The sequence below is a fragment of the Mya arenaria genome, chromosome 15, assembly GCF_026914265.1.
Source record: "Mya arenaria isolate MELC-2E11 chromosome 15, ASM2691426v1".
NCBI classification, from domain to species: Eukaryota; Metazoa; Mollusca; class Bivalvia; order Myida; family Myidae; genus Mya; species Mya arenaria.
This window is the reverse complement of record NC_069136.1, coordinates 24,638,903-24,658,551: the sequence shown is the minus strand read 5'-3', so window position 1 is coordinate 24,658,551 and position 19,649 is coordinate 24,638,903. Positions and strand designations below refer to the sequence as shown.

General features: G+C 34.7%; 1 protein-coding gene across 1 annotated transcript; it reads right to left on the bottom strand.

Moving 5' to 3' along the window:
- Positions 1 to 658: 658 nt before the first annotated feature.
- LOC128219574 (zinc finger protein 250-like) lies at positions 659 to 5,960 on the bottom strand. Its single transcript, XM_052927400.1, has 2 exons — positions 5,723 to 5,960; positions 659 to 2,081 (listed from the first exon to the last, which is right to left on the bottom strand). The coding sequence occupies exons 1-2, from the start codon at positions 5,773 to 5,775 to the stop codon at positions 1,148 to 1,150; spliced, it is 987 nt and encodes a 328-aa protein (XP_052783360.1). The 5' UTR covers positions 5,776 to 5,960; the 3' UTR covers positions 659 to 1,147.
- Between the last annotated feature and the right edge of the window lie 13,689 nt (positions 5,961 to 19,649).

Sequence of the window (19,649 nt, the reverse complement as noted above, 5' to 3'; positions counted from 1 at the left end):
GGTTTTCTCTGGGTACTCCGGTTTCCCCCACAGCACAAGACCACACTCTCGTGTGGTCTCACATCGTGCCAACGAGAGTGACTTTGTACAATCTATCATAGCTTTCTTCACAATCGTTGTTAAATATATAACGTTTGAACTAAATACTAAAAGTTTATGACAAAAAGTGATTATTCCGCGGAGGCCACAAACAGATAGTCAGGCCAGAAAACATATTCGGAATTGACCGGGATAGGTCAAACAAACTTTAAACATACCCGCGAGCCGAAAGTTTGCTAAAAAATATTACGGAATTAATGCGACTCCCTCATGTTTTGGCATCAAATATATTTTCCCCGTAATACATCTGAAAACACTTATATTATTACTATTTTACTCTTTGATACCGAAGTTGTGGAAAAGGAAAATCACTTATATTATAAACAATATTTCGGTTTATGAGGAGCACGAACCAACGTCGTAACATTCAATGTAAGCTTCGAAAACTGACAACAAAACCTTATGCCCACAAGGACACATTCACATATCCAAGGATAAACCGTGTAACCCTTTTTTGAATTGCGTTATTAATGCTATTCAAAATCGTGGAGTTTAAAGACAATATTTGAGAATATATCAAGGTTTCAAGCCGTTAGTATCTTAGTTTGAACACTCCAAATGATTTGCCATACTTTATTTCATCATACAATAACGTGCATTTTACAAAAAACACGAGTAAGACCCTTTAAGGGTTAAAGGGGTAAAGGGGTAAAATACACCAACAAATAAACCCCACTCTACTTAACACATCTAAATGTGGGTTGGGTCAGGCCAAACATTTTTTTGTTTAATTTTGGGATCATGGAACTTTTAACGAGTCTGTAAGGCCAATGCAAGAAAACACTTTTAGAAAGATTGCAATAACTAGTGCGAAAGAGAATGTCTTCATAACCAAATAAGTGTTCGATAATATAAGAATCTATAAACATAAGCTTCCACCATAACATTTATTGTTTATAATTATGTCACAGCAAAGTAACAATAAATATACTGTAAAATATAACAAGATAAGTATGTAAAGAAAATATAACATCTAACAATAAAATGAGTAAAACGAATTAGTTTAAACTGTTTTTGTTTTTAAAACATTTTTTTTAAGTTCGAACTTCTAGTCAGAATCTACAATAATTTCCTCATCGTCATCTGAACTCATATCAATAGCGTTGTGTACGTCATCAGTGACATCGCAATCATTCTCCCATTTCGTGACGTCATTTCCGCTGTTTGAATCAGACTTGTCTTCCCCCTCGGGTCTGCAATGTACTTTTCTGTGACGTTCTAAATTACTCTTGTGGCTGGTTGCGTAATCACAGACTGGGCAAACAAAGTCTTTTTGTCCATTATGCACAGACAAATGCCGTTTCAGTAACGCTTTACGGCAAAAACGTCGTCCACAGTAAAAACAAGTGTATCCGTGGTAATGGAATATCATCGCGTGCTCACGAAGAGAAGCTTTAGTTGCAAACATTAATCCACAACACTCAAGAGTTTTAGAGCACGTTTGATGCATAGTTAGCATATGTCTCTTCAAATTGTTTCTCCTGTCGGTTGTGTACCGGCATTGGGGACATGGGAATACCTTCCGCCCGAAGCCGTACTGCGATGGAAACGGATTTCCGCAGTGAATTATCACAGGAACTGTTCCCTCCATTGGCGATCTGCTGGCTTCAGAAGCCGGCGTGGGTTTCGATATCATTCCCCCGCGTCCCGTACAAGCGCCGTTTATCTCCAGTAATTTTGGTTGCTCCGGAGTTTGCACCTTGTCCTGCGCAATAGCGTGCTGGCGACTCGTTCTGTCAAATAAGGAGTGAGTTTTAACGCTGAATTTGTTTACATCATTCAGAATCTGAGAAGCTGAAGGGTTCCCGAGGGTTGGTATTTGGTTAATACGATAATCGCCCAGCGGATAGTACGGACGCATGTGAGGTATTATATTAAACTGTTTAGCCAGCATGGCACGATCTGCTCCAGGTTTTGCGCCGAGATTTAGACCGCCGCAGCTTGGTCGAGGATGGTTTCGAATGCCATATACAGGAATTGGCCTGGAATAGAACAATAAGGAAATTAAGACGCAGTTTGCAAAATAAAACTATCCGGAACTGTTAGCCATGGAAACACTAAATATGCCCTATGTTCATCATGTTTATTAGCAGAAATGTTCCCATTGCAACACCGTCAACGTGACAACGCCAATCCTTTGAAGCACAAAAAACACATACAGCGCAATTTCACTGAGACTGTTTATTGGAAGCAGTGATCATTGTTACACCATTACGTGTCGCACCCATCTCCTAATCGCACCTTATTTCAGAAAAAAAGAAATCATCATATAAGCTTTTTTATTTCATTGAGCTATTGGCAAATAATGTTAAATTATGATGCCTGGTTACCTATGTAATTTTGGTATCATTTGAAAGGGAATTGTTTACCAATTACTAATATATAACATAACTGATGGAACATTAATTAGTTGTTTGTAATTTAGTTGTTAAGTTCATCAGAAATTGTAATGCGCGATTTTTCAATCTTTTGCTGTCAAAAGAACGTGTTTGCACAAATTGTATGGGTTTTAAAAATGTTTTCGTATTCTTACTCCACTCAATATGCTCAAATGGTACCGAAACAGTATGAGGTCACAAGGCAGCGCATTTTCACATTGGAAATCCCAAATTATAAACAATGTACCTGAAAGGCAGACAGTGATTTTGGACGAAAATCGGGGCGACTCTGATCATCTTGGTGTACTATAAGTTTAATGCGTTTGTTCTTTTCGAAACTCTAATGTATGTAACGATTTTACTAAATGTAATATGCAATATTTTCCATGCAAGAATTGCGCATTTGTTTGTTTAGGTCATACATGTTTCTGATTTTAAATATCCAGCATTTTACTGGAGTTTTTGTAAAAAAATAATGGTATTACAATGCGAGTTTGAAATAGAATGATCGTCATACGAATAAATTATGCTTTTTTATGTTTGCAATTAGATAAAAACATGCAAAATGAAACCAAAAACATCATTACAACTAATTAAAAAGAGCAATTTTTCAAAATCAAGTTTTCATAATAATTCGTATATTATGCATTTAATTTTCCCCACCAAATTATATCTCATTACATCGTTTTAATGCTTCTCATATGTTTTTCATTGTGTTTATGGTGCAGTAAAATGATTTTTATTACCTAAACATAATTATAAAAAATAGCATTTAACTGTTACCTGGAGCGCGTTGGATATCATTTAAGGCATGTTTCATATCGGTCAAAAATAGAGTTTTTATTTTAGTTTTAAAAACTGTGACGGGTACACGCAGTACAGTAATCACAACAGCGATTGGTTTTCGGTAAAAAGTCAGATTTAAATGCAAGTACCAGGAAAAGCGTGGACTTCCTGATAAAGTGACAAGACTTAAGGCCATTTGGAACAGGATGGGTCTATCGGTCAAAAAACATCGGAATTTTCTGTTGAAACCCCGATTTTATTTAGTTATAGACATAATCATTTTATAAAAGTGCATGAATCAGTGATTAAAATATTATGGTTATATTTGTTAACAGGTTTATTACCAAATCCGGCCCCATTCCCCTCCTGGAAAACTATACAGTTTTACCCTAACTGGGTAAAAATAGTCTTTCATTTTAACTGTTTTTAAGAGAAGAAAATTAAGCCAAAGTAACAAAATAGTGCCATTAATAAACTTGCAAATAGATTGGTTAAATAAAAGGCTTGAAAATCAAGTTGAACATTATATAAATCATTTTAGTATTTTACACTTTTGTTCAAAACGACGTTATTTTTCCCATTAAAGGGGCCGCCAAGATTCCCTTAAAAGGAAGAAAACAACACCTGTGTTGGCTGAAATAGCACAGGCCCCTCGATACATCATTTCATGTAACGATTTAATACGCACAACGATGTAATATAAATATCGTCGTAAAAATTCACTAGATATATGCGGCTTTTTTGTATAAGATTTGGAAATAATGAGCTTTAATGCCATAAATGTATAAATATCCCAATTTAGTTGGCAAGAATATATGAATGTATATACTGTACATATATCTTACAACGCACTTGATAAGTTGAAAACAAAACACGGTCATAAAGACATATATATTCATCGTAAAAACATTAGATTATATTTTAATGCATACAAAAGTATTGGAAACTGACATAGAACAAGCAAGTTCTCTATATCATATTCTAACTGATATAGCTGTCAGTAGCATTAGTAAATTTTGACATTAACTTTACATGTATACTAAATTGTTGAAAAAAACACACACTTTAACCGCATCTTTTTTTTCTTATATTCGTTTTATTATTTACTTTCTTCTAATTATAATCATCAACATTTCTAATATATCTTAGCTTTAAAAATACTATCGTGATTCCAAATTTAAAAAAGATTGACAATAATAATTGTATTTACTATTTATAATTACACAATGTATAACTTTATTGGGTATATCCGCACAAATATTCGTTTGTACTTCTAAAGGAAATAATTAAGCCAGACTTTAATTATGATTTTTATGAAGATCTATTTCTAGTAAAATTATACACATATGACATTTACTTTTATTATCATTTTTTTGTGAGAAACGTTTTGCATGAACACCAAAGGCTTAACCAAAACCCTAAACAGAACCCTGGCGATTTCTATTCAGTAAAATAGTACGATGGAAAGAAAAATCAGCACCCTGTTGTTTTAAGGCAAAATGGTACACGGCCTAATAGAGCCTGAATCAGGGACACATAACGAATAAACAGCACAACAGCAAACTGTCCTTTTTAAATAATGTTTGGGTCTTGTCAAGGTTTTAAGTGTTACGCAATAACTGTTGTACCAGCAGTTCCTCGAACTTTGGCCTTAAGGTACATCAACAATCAGAGAGCGTGTCTTTATCTGTTTATTATTAAGTAAGTCCTTAACCGAAAAAAGTTGCATTTCTCTTTTATTTAAAATACGTATGCAAAGGCTCAACCAAAAATGTTGAAACATTTTAAGCAAACGAAGATCAGATTTTGGAACATGATTATATTCCTTGTTAGAAACAAAACAGTACATATTAAGGCACGGATCTAATATATATATTTTTCCTAGTCAAGAGTTCTTGCAATGTATTTGAAAGAGTTCCAAATACATTGTTACATGCAATGACGCTATATTCGGATAACAATTTATGTGTGTACGTGCGCGGGATAAATTGGATTTATAAAATGCTGTGCTTTCCGAAACGGAAGAAATATAAAACATATAATTGAATAGAAAACAACTCAATTTTCACGTATTTTCGAGCGTCCTTTAATAACAACAACACAAGGTTACATTCTGAGCAACGTCAAAATACAAGTAAATAACAAGAATTTGCTTTCCTAAAAAATACCGGGATAAAACCGAAGCTTGTCCCTTAAATTTCATTCTCTGACATAACGCAAGGTTATTCCATATTGAATAAAATAGTAAATTAATATCTTAACCAACCAAATACATAAATTTCAATAGAATAAAAAATACAATGTTAACGCTTAAACAACATGGTATTTTAAATGACATGTGCTGAAAATTACGCACAAAAAATCTAGTATTTGATATTATTTTTATTCCATTTTATTTTGGACTTCTTTAAATTAATAATGATTTTCCTACAATAGTCAGAACATATTTTTCTACATACCGTAAAGGAACAGTTTGATGAAACACAGGATTTTCCATGGTCAATCTTGACATTTCACTTTCTATGATAGCAAGTCAACTTGTATAGATCTTCATAATAATATCAATATTTCTCTGAATAATATGTCACCACCGAACTTGAAATACTCTATCCTTATAACGTTTGGTAACACATAAGACAAACAATCACTTAAGTTTCTGCTTAAACGAAAGAAATACAAATCACGGGGAATTTAGGATGATACTTTATAAAGGAGAAAATGATGTCGTTAATCGTGAATTAAATACCATTTTACGACATTCTATCCGACTATCGGCCCGCCTTTACGATGTCACGTGGATGACTAGGACAATATCATGTGACAATAACAATGCTGCGGATGCAGTAGGAAAATAGACTGGGCGGGTTTAATTATTGTTGATAGCCTGTCTATTGTACGGGGACCAATAGACTCTTTATTGTAAATCGTTTACTATTATTTGCGTAAATGCCCCATCATAGAGGTAATCATACGATGTTAACATATTGAAAACGAATTAAATGTCAGAACAATGTAAATATTGGTCTTTTAATTAACAATATTATAAATGGTTTGCCTTCATCAGGAGTTCTATGTTTGAGAATGTTATAGTTATTAGGAAACGAATGGTGAAAACTACACATCTATAATTTGTATCAACGATACCGTGCTTATATTTTGTTTATTTGTTATACGTAAATATTAGTTCTACTGTCGAAACCGTTCGTATTAGGATTGACTGCTGACTTTTTATATGTATTATATCTTCCAAGTAGATGAAATTCTGTTTATTTAGGTTATTTTATGTAATTATTTCATGCTTTCCGGCTGTTTATTGAAGAACAACGATTGATTATATCCCAATTTACTAATTCACTCACCGTTTGAAACAGTGAGTTTATGGAGATATGATTTCACTGTTTTCTCATATTTTACCTGTCTCCTTGTTAAAACGGTAACATAAACGCATACGATACCGGGAAGAAAATGGAATGACGTCATTTAATTTCGTTTCCGGTACCACGTCTCCGGTATATATCACTCCGCTAAGCCAGTCGTGAAATACTGCTTTTGGTGCTCACTTGGTGAAATTTATTGCAGATCTTAAACTGAATAAAACAGTTATTCCCCATATCATACTCAAAAAAATGAAATCATAGTATTATAATCTTTTAATATAACTATATATTGGCACTCAACATTTGTGATAGGGAGCCACAAAAATGCATTTAGTTGTATTATCGTCTCAAATTTGTCGTTTTTTCTCTTTAAGTACAACCTTAGAATGTATTGAATTTAAATCTAACTCACAGAATTAGCAATGTTTATTTAAGATTGATTGCATTAAACATATTTATAACAATTTAATAAATAATATCGTTGGAGGTGATTGACTCAATACTATATAATCGCAATGTGTATTATGAGTTTAAACAAGCGTTAACACATTTTTGTTTGCATTAGTTTTTTATCTTTAGATTAATTAACACAAGTACAATGGCGATTATCAAATGCTAAGACAATCGAGAAAAATGCTGGTACCGTCCGAAAGAGTTCTTGTGATGCTTACAAGATACCGCACTTGGTAGAATATGCGGCCTAACCTGTCTACAACTGGAGTCCATATTCAAACGGTTTCACTTACATTCAATTCATGTTTGGTAATGCAAAGTCATATAGAGTTGACGAGGTTTAAGGCTGATCAGGAATAAACATGCTTATTGATTCAAGTCTTTATAAGCACTTGTGTTGTCTTTGGAAAGGTTAATCGTACTTTAAAATACCATATTTTTTACTCATATACTTATATGAAAAACAACAGAAACAAGCTCAGTAACCTAAAGTATAAACATAAACCCCGTTTAATGGCACAGGGTAAACGCCAAAGACAAAAACAAGATTTTTTTAAGCTATCTTAGGTAAAATATTGTGGCACATCGTTTAGGTGTTACACTTCTTTCAACATCCCCTCATCCTGGAACAGTGTTTGAACGCGTGAATGCAAGTGATCCGTTGGTCGCAATACATGTCGTCGGGCCCCCAAAACAGTCCATTACCAGTGCAATGCCAGAGAAGATGGCCAGCTCCGTACCAGATGCCAAAAGGTACATGGGGCCGTTTCAATATAGGGTTTTAGCCGTAACTTCTATACTCTTAAATCTGTAAAAAAAGACACAAATTGCAACACACTGATAATTCTTTTTAATTTCATCAAGGTTGTGTTCATTTTAGATACTGATTAAAATTCAATTCATGCAAAAATAAATAAATGAAACTATGACTCGAAGTATCATTCCAATTAACGACTGAGATAGACTAGGATTTTTATTGAAACAGCCACTGGTATTTGTTTTTGTGTTTAAAGACAATTGTATGATGGTTTTTTGCGTCACCCTGCTGTACCTCTAAGAATAAAAAAGCGAAACACAAACATATACTAAGTGTAGAATGTTGATTTATTATATGGTATACCTCGTAAAAGAGGTTAAAAATAAATATGAAAAGTATCACATAGCTTAATCAGAGATTCGAATATGACAAAAGTATCATAGAAGTTTATGCAGATTCGAATATCAAATGTACAAAAACGTTGAAAGCAACTAATTTCGGATGGCCGGGTATAGAACAGTGGAACTTCTTGAATGCCCTAAACATAATACGAATACTCTCGTTTGGCAACTTATCTACTAGTTTAACAATGCCAATATACATTTTGGTTATTTCCTCGTACTTATATTTTGTATCAGTCAAAAAGTTGAATTCTCCATTGCTGGAGGGTCGGAGGACGTAGCGGTGCCGGCACTGCGGGAAATCAGATAGAAAAAGAACGCCTGATGAACCAAGTTTTGAAGGAGCACTTCCAGAAGGATAGGGCTTCATTCTCCTTAACCCTTTGCCATTTCCGAAGTGCCTTGGCTGCTGTACTGTGTCATTACAAGGACAGTTATAAAGTGAACATCAAGGCCATAAAGGATAATGGTCTTACCGTCAACCGAAATGTTCCCCACAGGTCCAGCAGCCCATAATTTATATAATTCGAAGTTTGGGTTTAGAGGAAGTGTTCCAGGTTAACATCCCGGCAAACAATAGGGACGATTTGGATATACTTGCTTATTTAACCCCAGAGCCTGAAAACATTTATTCGGCCTGGTTAATAGAAACAGTGCCCCGAATCTACAGGCCCTTCTGTACCTTTTCGGGGACACCGGCCCCTCTGTTGCGCTCTCTGAACTGGCGGTCTATCAATAGTCCTATGGCAACACGACTCAGCATCTCCCAACAATTGGCCCCCAGGTCACGGTAGCACGTAGTCCTATTGGAATCGTTCGACAATCAACAGACGTTTGGAATCTCGGGTCACCTCTCCATTGCGACCATTGGTAAGTCTATTTGCAATTAAAGATTCGGCGACGCGACAATCACTCACTGCGACACCAACGGGACATTATATGATTCCTAACTTGTATGAACACATTTGGACAGGGAGGTGCTCCAGATCCAAAAATGCGTCTATGACTTGTTCTGTTTGCCCTTGTAGAACAAAGTAATCTGCTGATGTGACCTTTAATTTTGTATCAGATTTGCATTTGATAGTAAATTCATCCAATATGATTTTGCTTTGACTAAATATAGTATCAGCAGGTTTACCATTTGTACCTTGTAATATACCAATTCCTTAAAGCACATTACTATTGATATCTGCAACCAACGTAACCCATTTGGTAATAATAATAATTGGATAATTAAAATTGTTAGTAATATCATACTAGCACTTATGTATAACAGTTGATATTGTGTATACATGTAGCCATATATTGTAACTTCCTTCGTTGGTACATAACGTTGGAGGGGTATGATTGTAAACATTTGTATTTGCAATTTATTTATTCTTTCTCACTAATGTGTCAATAAATGCAAAAGCTATGCAAGGTAGACTTATAAATGTTGCAACATTTTTGATAACCTGAGATCTGATAAGTCCTTTTGCTTCACATAGAAATGCTTGTTTAACATGATTTAAGTTTGACACATATCATAATATTCAAGATGGCCGCCACTATATGGCGCTACTGATTACGTCACAAACTAGGTTTTCCGATGTAAAAATATCAATTCCTGTTTTTTTTTTTTGCTGGAATCGATAAATATGTATATCTAAAAATATATGTGAAGTTTTCATAATACTTCAGGTAATGTTTTTTTTAATTGATTACAGAGTGTGTATACAGGGTTCCCACGCTCCCGGGAAAACGCGAAAAAGTCGGGAATATCGAAGTCTGTTCCCGGTCGTGAAAATGCCTTGAATTTTGCGATATACGGTTAAAATCGGGGAAAAGCCGGGAAAAGTACTAAGGTTCGAACCGTTTTGGGTATGAAACTAGTAAAAGTGAGTAGTCTCGATCATCTAGACGCATGCATTTGATACCGTTCTGTATTGAATTGACTCTAATCAGAGCGGCTGAATAATTGAGACTAAGAAGGTAACCGTTACAACATGTAAGCGTTTATTGATCATGATTAGTTGCTGTGTCTGCACTGCCGTCTGCATTTAAAAGTTATTTTAAACGAGAAATCGGCCGCAGTTCGTCGAGATTCGCTTTATATACGCTGTCAGTAACAATCGTGGATGCTATCTACAACGATCTTTCTAGTCTACAGTATGCTATTGATCATGGATATAAGCGATCTCTGCATTCATCGAAAGTTATTTCAAACGTGAAATTGGCCACAGTTCATTGAAATTCACTTTACATACGCTGTCAATAACATACATGGATGCTAATTACAATGATCTCACTAGTCTGCGAAGTGCTACTCACCTGACCAGCCAGACAAATATTTGCTATTCAAGTGTGAATCTATTAACGATTCCTTTAGACTGACATTGCTTTTATTTATAGACATTGAGAATACCACCTTTCTTTGGCCAGTAGACATCATAAAAGTTTTAAACTTGTGCAAAAAAGTCACTTATTTAGCATTTTCACCCATGGTTGAAGAAAAGAACATGGATTGATGTAGATTGATGTTCAGATATAGCTGAATTGCATGCTCACTGATACAATAGATCATAAAACAGTTTTGTTCAGCATGGTATTTTTAAAGAGAATTAAACTCTTTTAAAATGACACTGGATGCTATGAGTTCAAGTTGTTCAATAATTGTTTAAAGCTGCCTTTTCACAGATTAAACGTTTTGACAACTTTTTATTTTTTTTTTGTCTTGGAACGAGCCAATTTTGGCGAAAATCCATAAATTCATATTTAACTTCAAAAATTGATGTTTAAGGCATTTTTCTTTAACCGTTAGTAAGCCATAAAACATTAATTTTAGAACGGAAATATGAAAATCTGCGATCTGATCTTTTGTCAGCAATCTTATATCGTTGGTTTACGCAAAAATTTGCTCTTTCCAAGACAAAAAATAAAATAAGTTGTTAAAATAGTATATCTATGAGAGTGCAGCTTTAAAAATTGTTCAGAAAGTAAGTTTTTGTTTAGATAGTAAAATCTTTTTAATGTAATATTTGATTATATTTACCGTTAGCATGCATTTATTCACCAATTACGAAAATTGGTATTCTATACGGAGATCAGCCTTCACCAAACCATGCTGGCTGATGACGGTCCACACTGTTCTATGCACAGATAGTAGGTAAGCCTTAAAGTTTCCAAGTAGCAATTAGCATAGACGCTGATCATGCCAGCTGATCCGTGTCTACACTGGTCACAGAGGCCAATAGTATTTAGCAAGCTAAAAGTTAATCAATTTGTTCAATAAATGTCTAAGAAGTTTAGAAAGTAAAAGGTTTTCATTTTGAGATTAAAATCATTTTAAAATGACATTTGATGTTATTTAACAAGTTGTTTAATAAATGTTTAAAATGGCCAATAAATTTATTTTTAGCATGTTAAAATGTTAACAATATTTCACTGAAATGTTTCGTTGTAACTAGAACTCCGCGAGTCGGATGTGTCGCCCGACGAATTATTTACTGTCGACATTATAGCTGTTAGATTGGCATTTTATTCGTTTATATACAATGATGTTGCCATTTAACTTTCAAGTGTAGGTGGCATTTGAACCCTCAATCAGATATACCTACGGAATAAGTTTCAGGTTGAAACCTCCTATAGTTTACGAGATATGCCACGGACAAAACCTAAGCAAGAAAATTAACAAAGGGCAATAACTCTAAAAATATGGCAGCAAGAGTAACGGTTCTTGTGCACTGCACTTGCCCTCAATGAGATCTGTCTAGCTATGAAGTTTCAAGTAGATACCTCTTATATTCTTCAAGATGTGCCCCGGACAAAACTTTAAGCATGAAAATTAACAAAGGGCAATAACTTTAAAACTAAGAAAGCAAGAGTTACTGTTATTGTGCACTGCATTTGCCCTCAATGAGATCTATCTAGCTATGAAGTTTCAAGTTGATACCTCTTATATTCTTCAAGATATGCCCCGGACAAAACTTTAAGCATGAAAATTAACAAAGGGCAATAACTTTAAAACTAAGAAAGCAAGAGTTACTGTTATTGTGCACTGCACTTGCCCTCAATGAGATCTATCTAGCTATGAAGTTTCAAGTTGATACCTCTTATGTTCTTCAAGATATGCCCCGGACAAAACTTTAAGCATGAAAAATAACTAAGGGCAATAATTCTAAAAATATGGAAGCAAGAGTAACAGTTCTTGTGCACTGCACTTGCCCTCAATTAGATCTATCTACATATGAAGTTTCAAGTTGATACCACTAATAGTTTAGGAGATATACCCCGGACAAGCGAAAATGGGACGCGGACGCCGCCGCCGCCGACAAAAGTAACCCCTATATGTCGTCTTTTCAGGCGACACAAAAACTGTGAAAAAAGGTTGAGAAAAAGTCTGGAATTTGCAAAAAAAAACACTTGAAAAAGTCATAAAAAAGTAATGAAACGAAGGCGGGACTCTGTAAGCGGCATAGATTGCTTTTATTTCATTTAAAATGGTGTAGTAAAAGAAAAGTTATCTGTGTTTAAAGTCTTCATTTAAGGGTAAATATTGCTTCTCAACAGAGTATATATGACGTAATTTATCACATGGTATACACACTCTGGATTAGAGGGGGTGGGGCGGCTTTTGGGTTTACAAGAATCAGTAGGACTATTATAATTATTTCTATGGAGAAAGTTTATACTTAATAAATATGGTTTTAAATTAATTGGGCATAATGAATATGTATGGTGTATTTACACCATATTTATAGAACGTATTAAATTATATCTCAGATGTTGACTCATGGTAAATAGACATATTAACCTGATAAATTTACATAATATCTAATTAAGTATATGTATTTTTAGTGATTGAATTTAAGTAGATGTAGATATAACATTGAAAAGACAATATTAAACATAATTAACTTTTAATGAAACAGGGTTTCAGATATCATAAATAAGGGAATACTTTCTCAAAACTTGTAATTGGTCATTATAATATTATTTCAAAGTATATCAGTAGTCTTAAATCGCAATTGCGCGATTGCTAATAGTATTGCACATCCCGAATTTTTTGGTGACTTTCTTAAGAAAATTCGTAAAATTTAAATGTTCCAGTTGGCCAGATAGATTCAATGAATTGAAGAGTACTTGCTTCTGGTTTTTGATGATGAATTCCTTATAAAAAATATAAAGTTGAATAACGCGTCCTTACATAACAAAGCTTTCAGTCCTTTGATTTGACTGAAATAGTGCAGATTCACGTTATCTTTAAAACCGTTTTTGGCTCGCTAGACATCACTTTGTTTCAAATTTTTACTTAGGGTGATCATTTGGAAGAAGAATTTAGGAAATATTAGTTGTGTTTTCATTTATAATAATGTGTTCTTTGTTTGTTCCCAGTTTTTTAAAACAATGATGTTTTTCATTATGACACTCTATGATGTCAGTTTTAAAACTTGAATGTACTAAGGCACACTGTGTGGGATTTTTATAGTTTCAAACAATAACTGCATTATATCTTTAAAGGTTTTGCATAAAGTACTCTGTGAGTTGTATTCCTTCGTCTGCAGATAGAGTTGGGATCCCTAATCATATAAGTACTTGGGGTTTACCTATTACGTATTAGGTAAACAATTTTTGTTTTATTATTAAGTTACTTTGATCATATTTACCAGTTACGATTTTACTTCATTCGGGATTGTTGGGAGTCCTGAGTGAGGCGTTGAAATGTCGTATTTTCATATACATAATAGCACATAGGCCTTATATCGTTTACTTTGAATATTATTAATTTCTTCTAAAGAATTGTTGATGGACCAAAAGAGATTAATTCCAGAGTTCTCATACACTTAATTACTGTATTTTTCACGTGCATTTAAATCGCAGTTAAGCAGGATGTAAGTAAGTCGAAACCTGTTTAGTAGAATCCGAAATGGAACTAACTATAAATCGTCATTTATACGTTTTTATGCATTATAGGTAACCAGTGTATTGTTGGAATGTTTTTATGATCACATTCAACAAGAACTTGAAATTGAACATTAGAATCAATATGATTATTAATAATACTTTTTTCAACGAAAAGGCTTGGAACGTAAGTTCTAGAAGATTAAACTCTTCAGTGAAAGTATTTACATACTATAAACGTCAAACTATAATTACATTATTAGCTGCTTTGTCAGCTGGAACGAAGACTATTTTTATGTAGGGATTTAATATACATGTTACAAGATGACGGACAATCGGAAGTGGAGGTATTGTCGTACAAAGGAAAATCCAGCGGATTTATTGACACGTGGTATATCGGTTGTACAGTTCAGTGACAACACACTGTTGTATAATAGATTGCCGAAACAGACAAGTGACCGACATGGGATTACCAGTCAACTACCATGTGTATTGCAGGAGCAGACCACTGTGACGAGCCTGAGCCATAGTCAATCATCGACAACCACCATTTCTACAGTCATCGTCAGAATCTTCGACACCATTGCTGGAATCCATGATCTCATCGATGTGACCAATTAAAGCACTCTTGGGAAGCTGCTACCGCGTGAGTATTACGATTTGTACAACACTGCAGAATTGAAATTTCAGCCAGAGGACTAGTACACCTGACAGCGAGTGAGGGACAGAAGAATTATGGTTCAGAAGGTTGCAACACACTACGTATGGCGAAGAAATCAGGGATCTGGGTTCAAATGGAAATCGCCTTCCATTGGTTAAACAGTTGAGACTGTTCCTAGATGCCACCGCCTTCGTTGTGATGGGCATATTCACAATCCGCCTCTATCAGAAAATAACTACCTTCTCAGAAACACCCATTCACTTGTCTTGTTATAATCGATGCACACGAGATGTTTCTTTATTCTGGGTCAAGTTCAACCATTACTTACCTCTGACAGAAATACTGGATACCGGTTATCCGACGTTGCGTGCAGTGCGTGTTACAGACCTGCGTCACATGCAGACGAGTTAACGGTAACTCAAACCATGCGCCTGATACACCACCATTACCGAAAGTACGAGTAGAGGACGCGGAACCATTTACAGTAACTGGTGTAGACTTTTCCGGTGCGTTAAATGTACGCGATAAGACCGGGCATGAAAGGAAAGCGTACATCTGTCTGTTTACGTGTGTCAGCATTTTCAATTCTAGGTCGATAGAATATTCCTCACTGTCAACAAGTCCCGTCCCCAAGTCAGCATGACTACGGTTTCTCACTAGGCTTTGATGGTTTCCGTCTTTAATGTCCAGCAGCTTGATGCGCTCGAAAATAGGTAATTCCTTCTCAAACTTCAAAATTAGTTTGTTTTTAAACTTTACTTTGTTTCTCCCGCATTGAAGTTCGCTTTGTTAGTTGCATGTTGGCTTTGTCACGGCACCAAAATGCCTTTGTAAGACGGATAAGAAATAACACGTCGTGTCAGGTTCGATCCTTTTACCAACTATGATATATACATATCAACGGAAGTGACATCGACGTTAAGTCCTAACGCCATGAAGTCACGTGACGTTAGTTCGCGCGTAATACAATACAAATACAATTTATAACCATCCATTATCATTGTGACGGATCCGTGGTCAAGTGGTAACTCCTTTGACTATCAATCCAGGGATCGCAGGTTCGATTCCCCGTCGCATCACTAAAACTACTAATCGTCTTCCGGGAGGGACGTTAAATGGGGGTCCCGTGTGACAGTGCTATACACTGGTGCACGTTAAAGAACCAGGGTAGCTCTAACCAGGGTTACATTCTGTCTGTGCACTGTGCTCCAAAAACCTAATATGATTAACACTCTTTACGGAGCACTCGCTGAATGGGCAAGGCCCGAGTGCGAGTATAAATAAGCTTACATACACACACCATTGTTAGTTATTCGTATTTTGTATAACCATTAACAAAACAAGCGCATTCATTCTTACTTTGGGTCTGTTCTCAAAATGATATTTTCCGCTTCCTTATTCAGTAAGCGTTATAAAGAAGTAACTGAAAGAGAACACAAAGTAGAAGGAAGTCAATATTTACCATTTAGTAACAGAATATTATCACACTGCTCGATACAAATTGTTCGACGTTGTATCTGTTGTATGTTTCTATTAATCCTCTTATCATTTGATCTTGTTTTACGCTTTTTATCCTTAAATAATGAAAACGTATCAATATTGCTACTTTTTGATATATTACTCATATTCAATATGTTATTGAGTCCAAGCGGATATGGAGTTTGCAAACGTTTATTCCAGTCAAATTCTGAGGTGCATCTTGCTTTGAATTTCTAGGAATTATTTACTTTATGTTTAAATAAAAGATGATCTACTGGATGAATGGTTAATTTATCCAAACCTTGTCCGCTCTCATAAAACAGTTGCTATAAAAATTCAAGGATTTAGTACTTTTTTGATTTTTATTAAGTATGTTCTCGTAAGCGGGCTTTCAATGGCCTCCCTGTCTGCCCTACATACTGTATTTCACAAGTTTCCATAAGTAAGAACATATATAATATTAGATGATTTTCAAGAGACGTTTTCTTTCAGTAAACAGTTAAATATTCTATTATTTCTGGACCACGTGTTGGTCCGTAAACAGGACTCAATGCACGTCGACATTTTCAAAAAAAAGAATTATGTGTTGAATTGTTCCAACTTTTTTAACCTTACAGTTTATAGAAATTTAGTAAACAATTTAACCTGCTAATTAACTCCACTATTTAAAACTGTTCATTAAACTATATAAATACTTCCAGTTCGATTGTATGCAGGTACATCAATGAAAAGAATAAGTATTTGGCAATCGTGATCAAATCTTCTTTAACTGCCTAAATGTCTTGTTCCACTCCCTGATCTTTTCCGCACTTGCTTTTTTGTTATTTATCCATCCAATTTCAACTTTCCTAGCTGGCTGCCTGGCATTTCTAGTCCCTGGCCTCAAATTACAAGTCTTTTTCTTCATTGGTTCCAGTTATGTCTTTAAAATTTCCAAAAAGTCTTGTTTTTTTTCGAAAAGAGAAAACAGTTTCGCGCTTGACAAAACATTTTGTCCCCTAATTTCGGATTTTATTGAGACAGAATAGTATCATCGATGTTCGATAACGTTTCTTCATCAATCTGAAAATATTCCAAAAATGGTTGGAAGGATCGAACTGCTTTCTTAACTTTCCTGTCAGATCATCATATGGCCGTTCTCATGCAGAGCATTGGTTTGCTTTATCCTTTTACTTTGTATAAAGCTAATATGCTTTTATAATATTCAGCTTTTATCTGTATGTGCCTATAACCCATTAACTTCCCTCTGTTGTATACTATGGTGCTTTGTAACATATTAGCAAGGAAGATGGATAGATGTTGTGGTCTTTGTGCACCCATGCTTTCTGATTATTTAGACAATAGACTTATTTGCGCTGGTTATTATTTGCGTCTGGAGACAGAAAATAATAAATACAGACATGTATCAACTGAACTTTTATTTCACCCAACAAAATGATTGTAAGTACAATGCGTCTACTTAATGCATTACCCATTTCCAGTGTGTACACGCCTTTCAATGCCTGTGAGATCAGAATTCACCAAGATCAGACAGGAGGCTCTGTTTATGGAATTTAACATTGTCATATATTCATCAAACCAAATCTAAGTTTACTGATGATCAGGAGACAAATAATACACTCTAGAGCCAACACAAACAAACGGATGGAACATCTAGGTTTTTGACTATATCAGAAAAAACAATAAAGTAATGTTCATCATTAAGAATCCACTTTTTCCTGGGGGGACACTGAAGTACTGTACCCAAATTCCAAAGTCTGAGCTTTTATCACCATCCAACAACCTGAAGAAGAGAAGAAATGCTTAAGAGATAACTTGCATGTCATTAACATATATATATTAGAGTAGGGGATTATGACCATTATTTTGCAAACTTAAACACATTTTCACCAATACTGATTTTGAAATTTATATGGTATATTAGGGGCTGAGTTAGGTTAAACATGTTGTTTGACAACATTTATATGGAAAAGGAATGGACTTATAAAGTGGAACCTGTCGTTTAAATAAAGAAGCACATACATTTCTGTAAGTAGGTAGTAGTATATGTTTTTTTATTGTACTTACTGTTCGATCAAACAAAAAGGTCCCCAAACTAGTATGACGATGCTTTATGCAGGAACATAATGAAGACAAAGATTGTTTTATGCTTCATATTTCAGTTAAGTTTAATTCATAATTAATTACTTTCAAAAATATATTTCTACTGTTTTTTAGTATTTTCTCTTTTGCTAGACCTAATTATATCGAAAAACCTGCTGTCAAATAATATTGTTATTTTGATTGAGGTGTGCACCCATTTTCCTGTTGTTTTTTTACTGATAGGATTTTTACAAAAGTTACTTTAAGGTTTTGATTAACTAAGATAACATAGGAGATCCTTTATCATTCTGATTTAAATATCATGTAAAATAGAGGTATAAGACATCAGTGTCCTATAACTTGAATTAACAAAACTTGTGTTACGAGACACCGCATTTACTTGTGTTACATGAGTTAACTTGTGTAGTAAGACATATAACATTTAATTGTGTAACAAGGTTTTCATTATCAAGACATATTTCATTAGAATTCGTAAACTATTAAACATTGTTAAAACATCCGTCGTATGTTGCGTCATCATTTCACTCGCACTTTTACGGCATAAAGTATACATAGGGTTTAAAGTTGTCCGAAAATTTTCAAATGCTGTCAAAATACAAGATATAATGCGGCTGCCAAGGTGATCCCACTTTATAAGGCCCTTGTTCTTAGATCTACTTAACTGACACTGTAAATTGTGCACGAAATTAAAACTGTTAGGCGAAGCACACGTTCATCAATTACATATAATTATCAATTCTAGATCATTCAAGGGCTGCAACCCTGCTAATACTACGTTATTACAGGTACATAAGTTAATGTCCTGTACAACATTGCAAGTTCAAGAGTCTAGGTATAGCAGAATCAAAAGCGCACGACCGGTATGCTAATAACGCATTAAATTCGCAAGTTTCTTAATCCGTTGGATCCATAAAGAATTGATAGTACGTGTTTTTAGAAAAAAATAGTTTCAATGTTTGCAGCTCCGGACGTTCGAACATTTAGCCAAAATAAGGGTAAACTAGTTTCAATCCGAAACCACGCATGTTTTTTTGGTGGCATACGAATCACTTCCAGTGAACTTCTGGGCCCTCTGCAGATCTCAGTAGTTGAAATCCTCCAGCCTCTTAACTTTGGGAAGAACTCGGACAGTTTGTCTGAGATCATCAAGAGGTGTTGGTTTTTTTGAATCAATATGTTAATGTCCATTAGCACCGCTTCCTGAAGCACACTTTTTCTTCCCGAGATGAAATCCCTTTGTGACATCAAAAACATTGATATATATATGTAATTTTC

Bases quoted from the DNA above. Each gene is read 5' to 3' on its own strand.
- LOC128219574 (XM_052927400.1), bottom strand. From the start codon at position 5,775: ATGTCAAGATTGACCATGGAAAATCCTGTGTTTCATCAAACTGTTCCT. The intron at 2,082-5,722 runs GTATGTAGAAAA...GTTCTATTCCAG, and splicing joins CATCAAACTGTTCCTTTACG to GCCAATTCCTGTATATGGCA.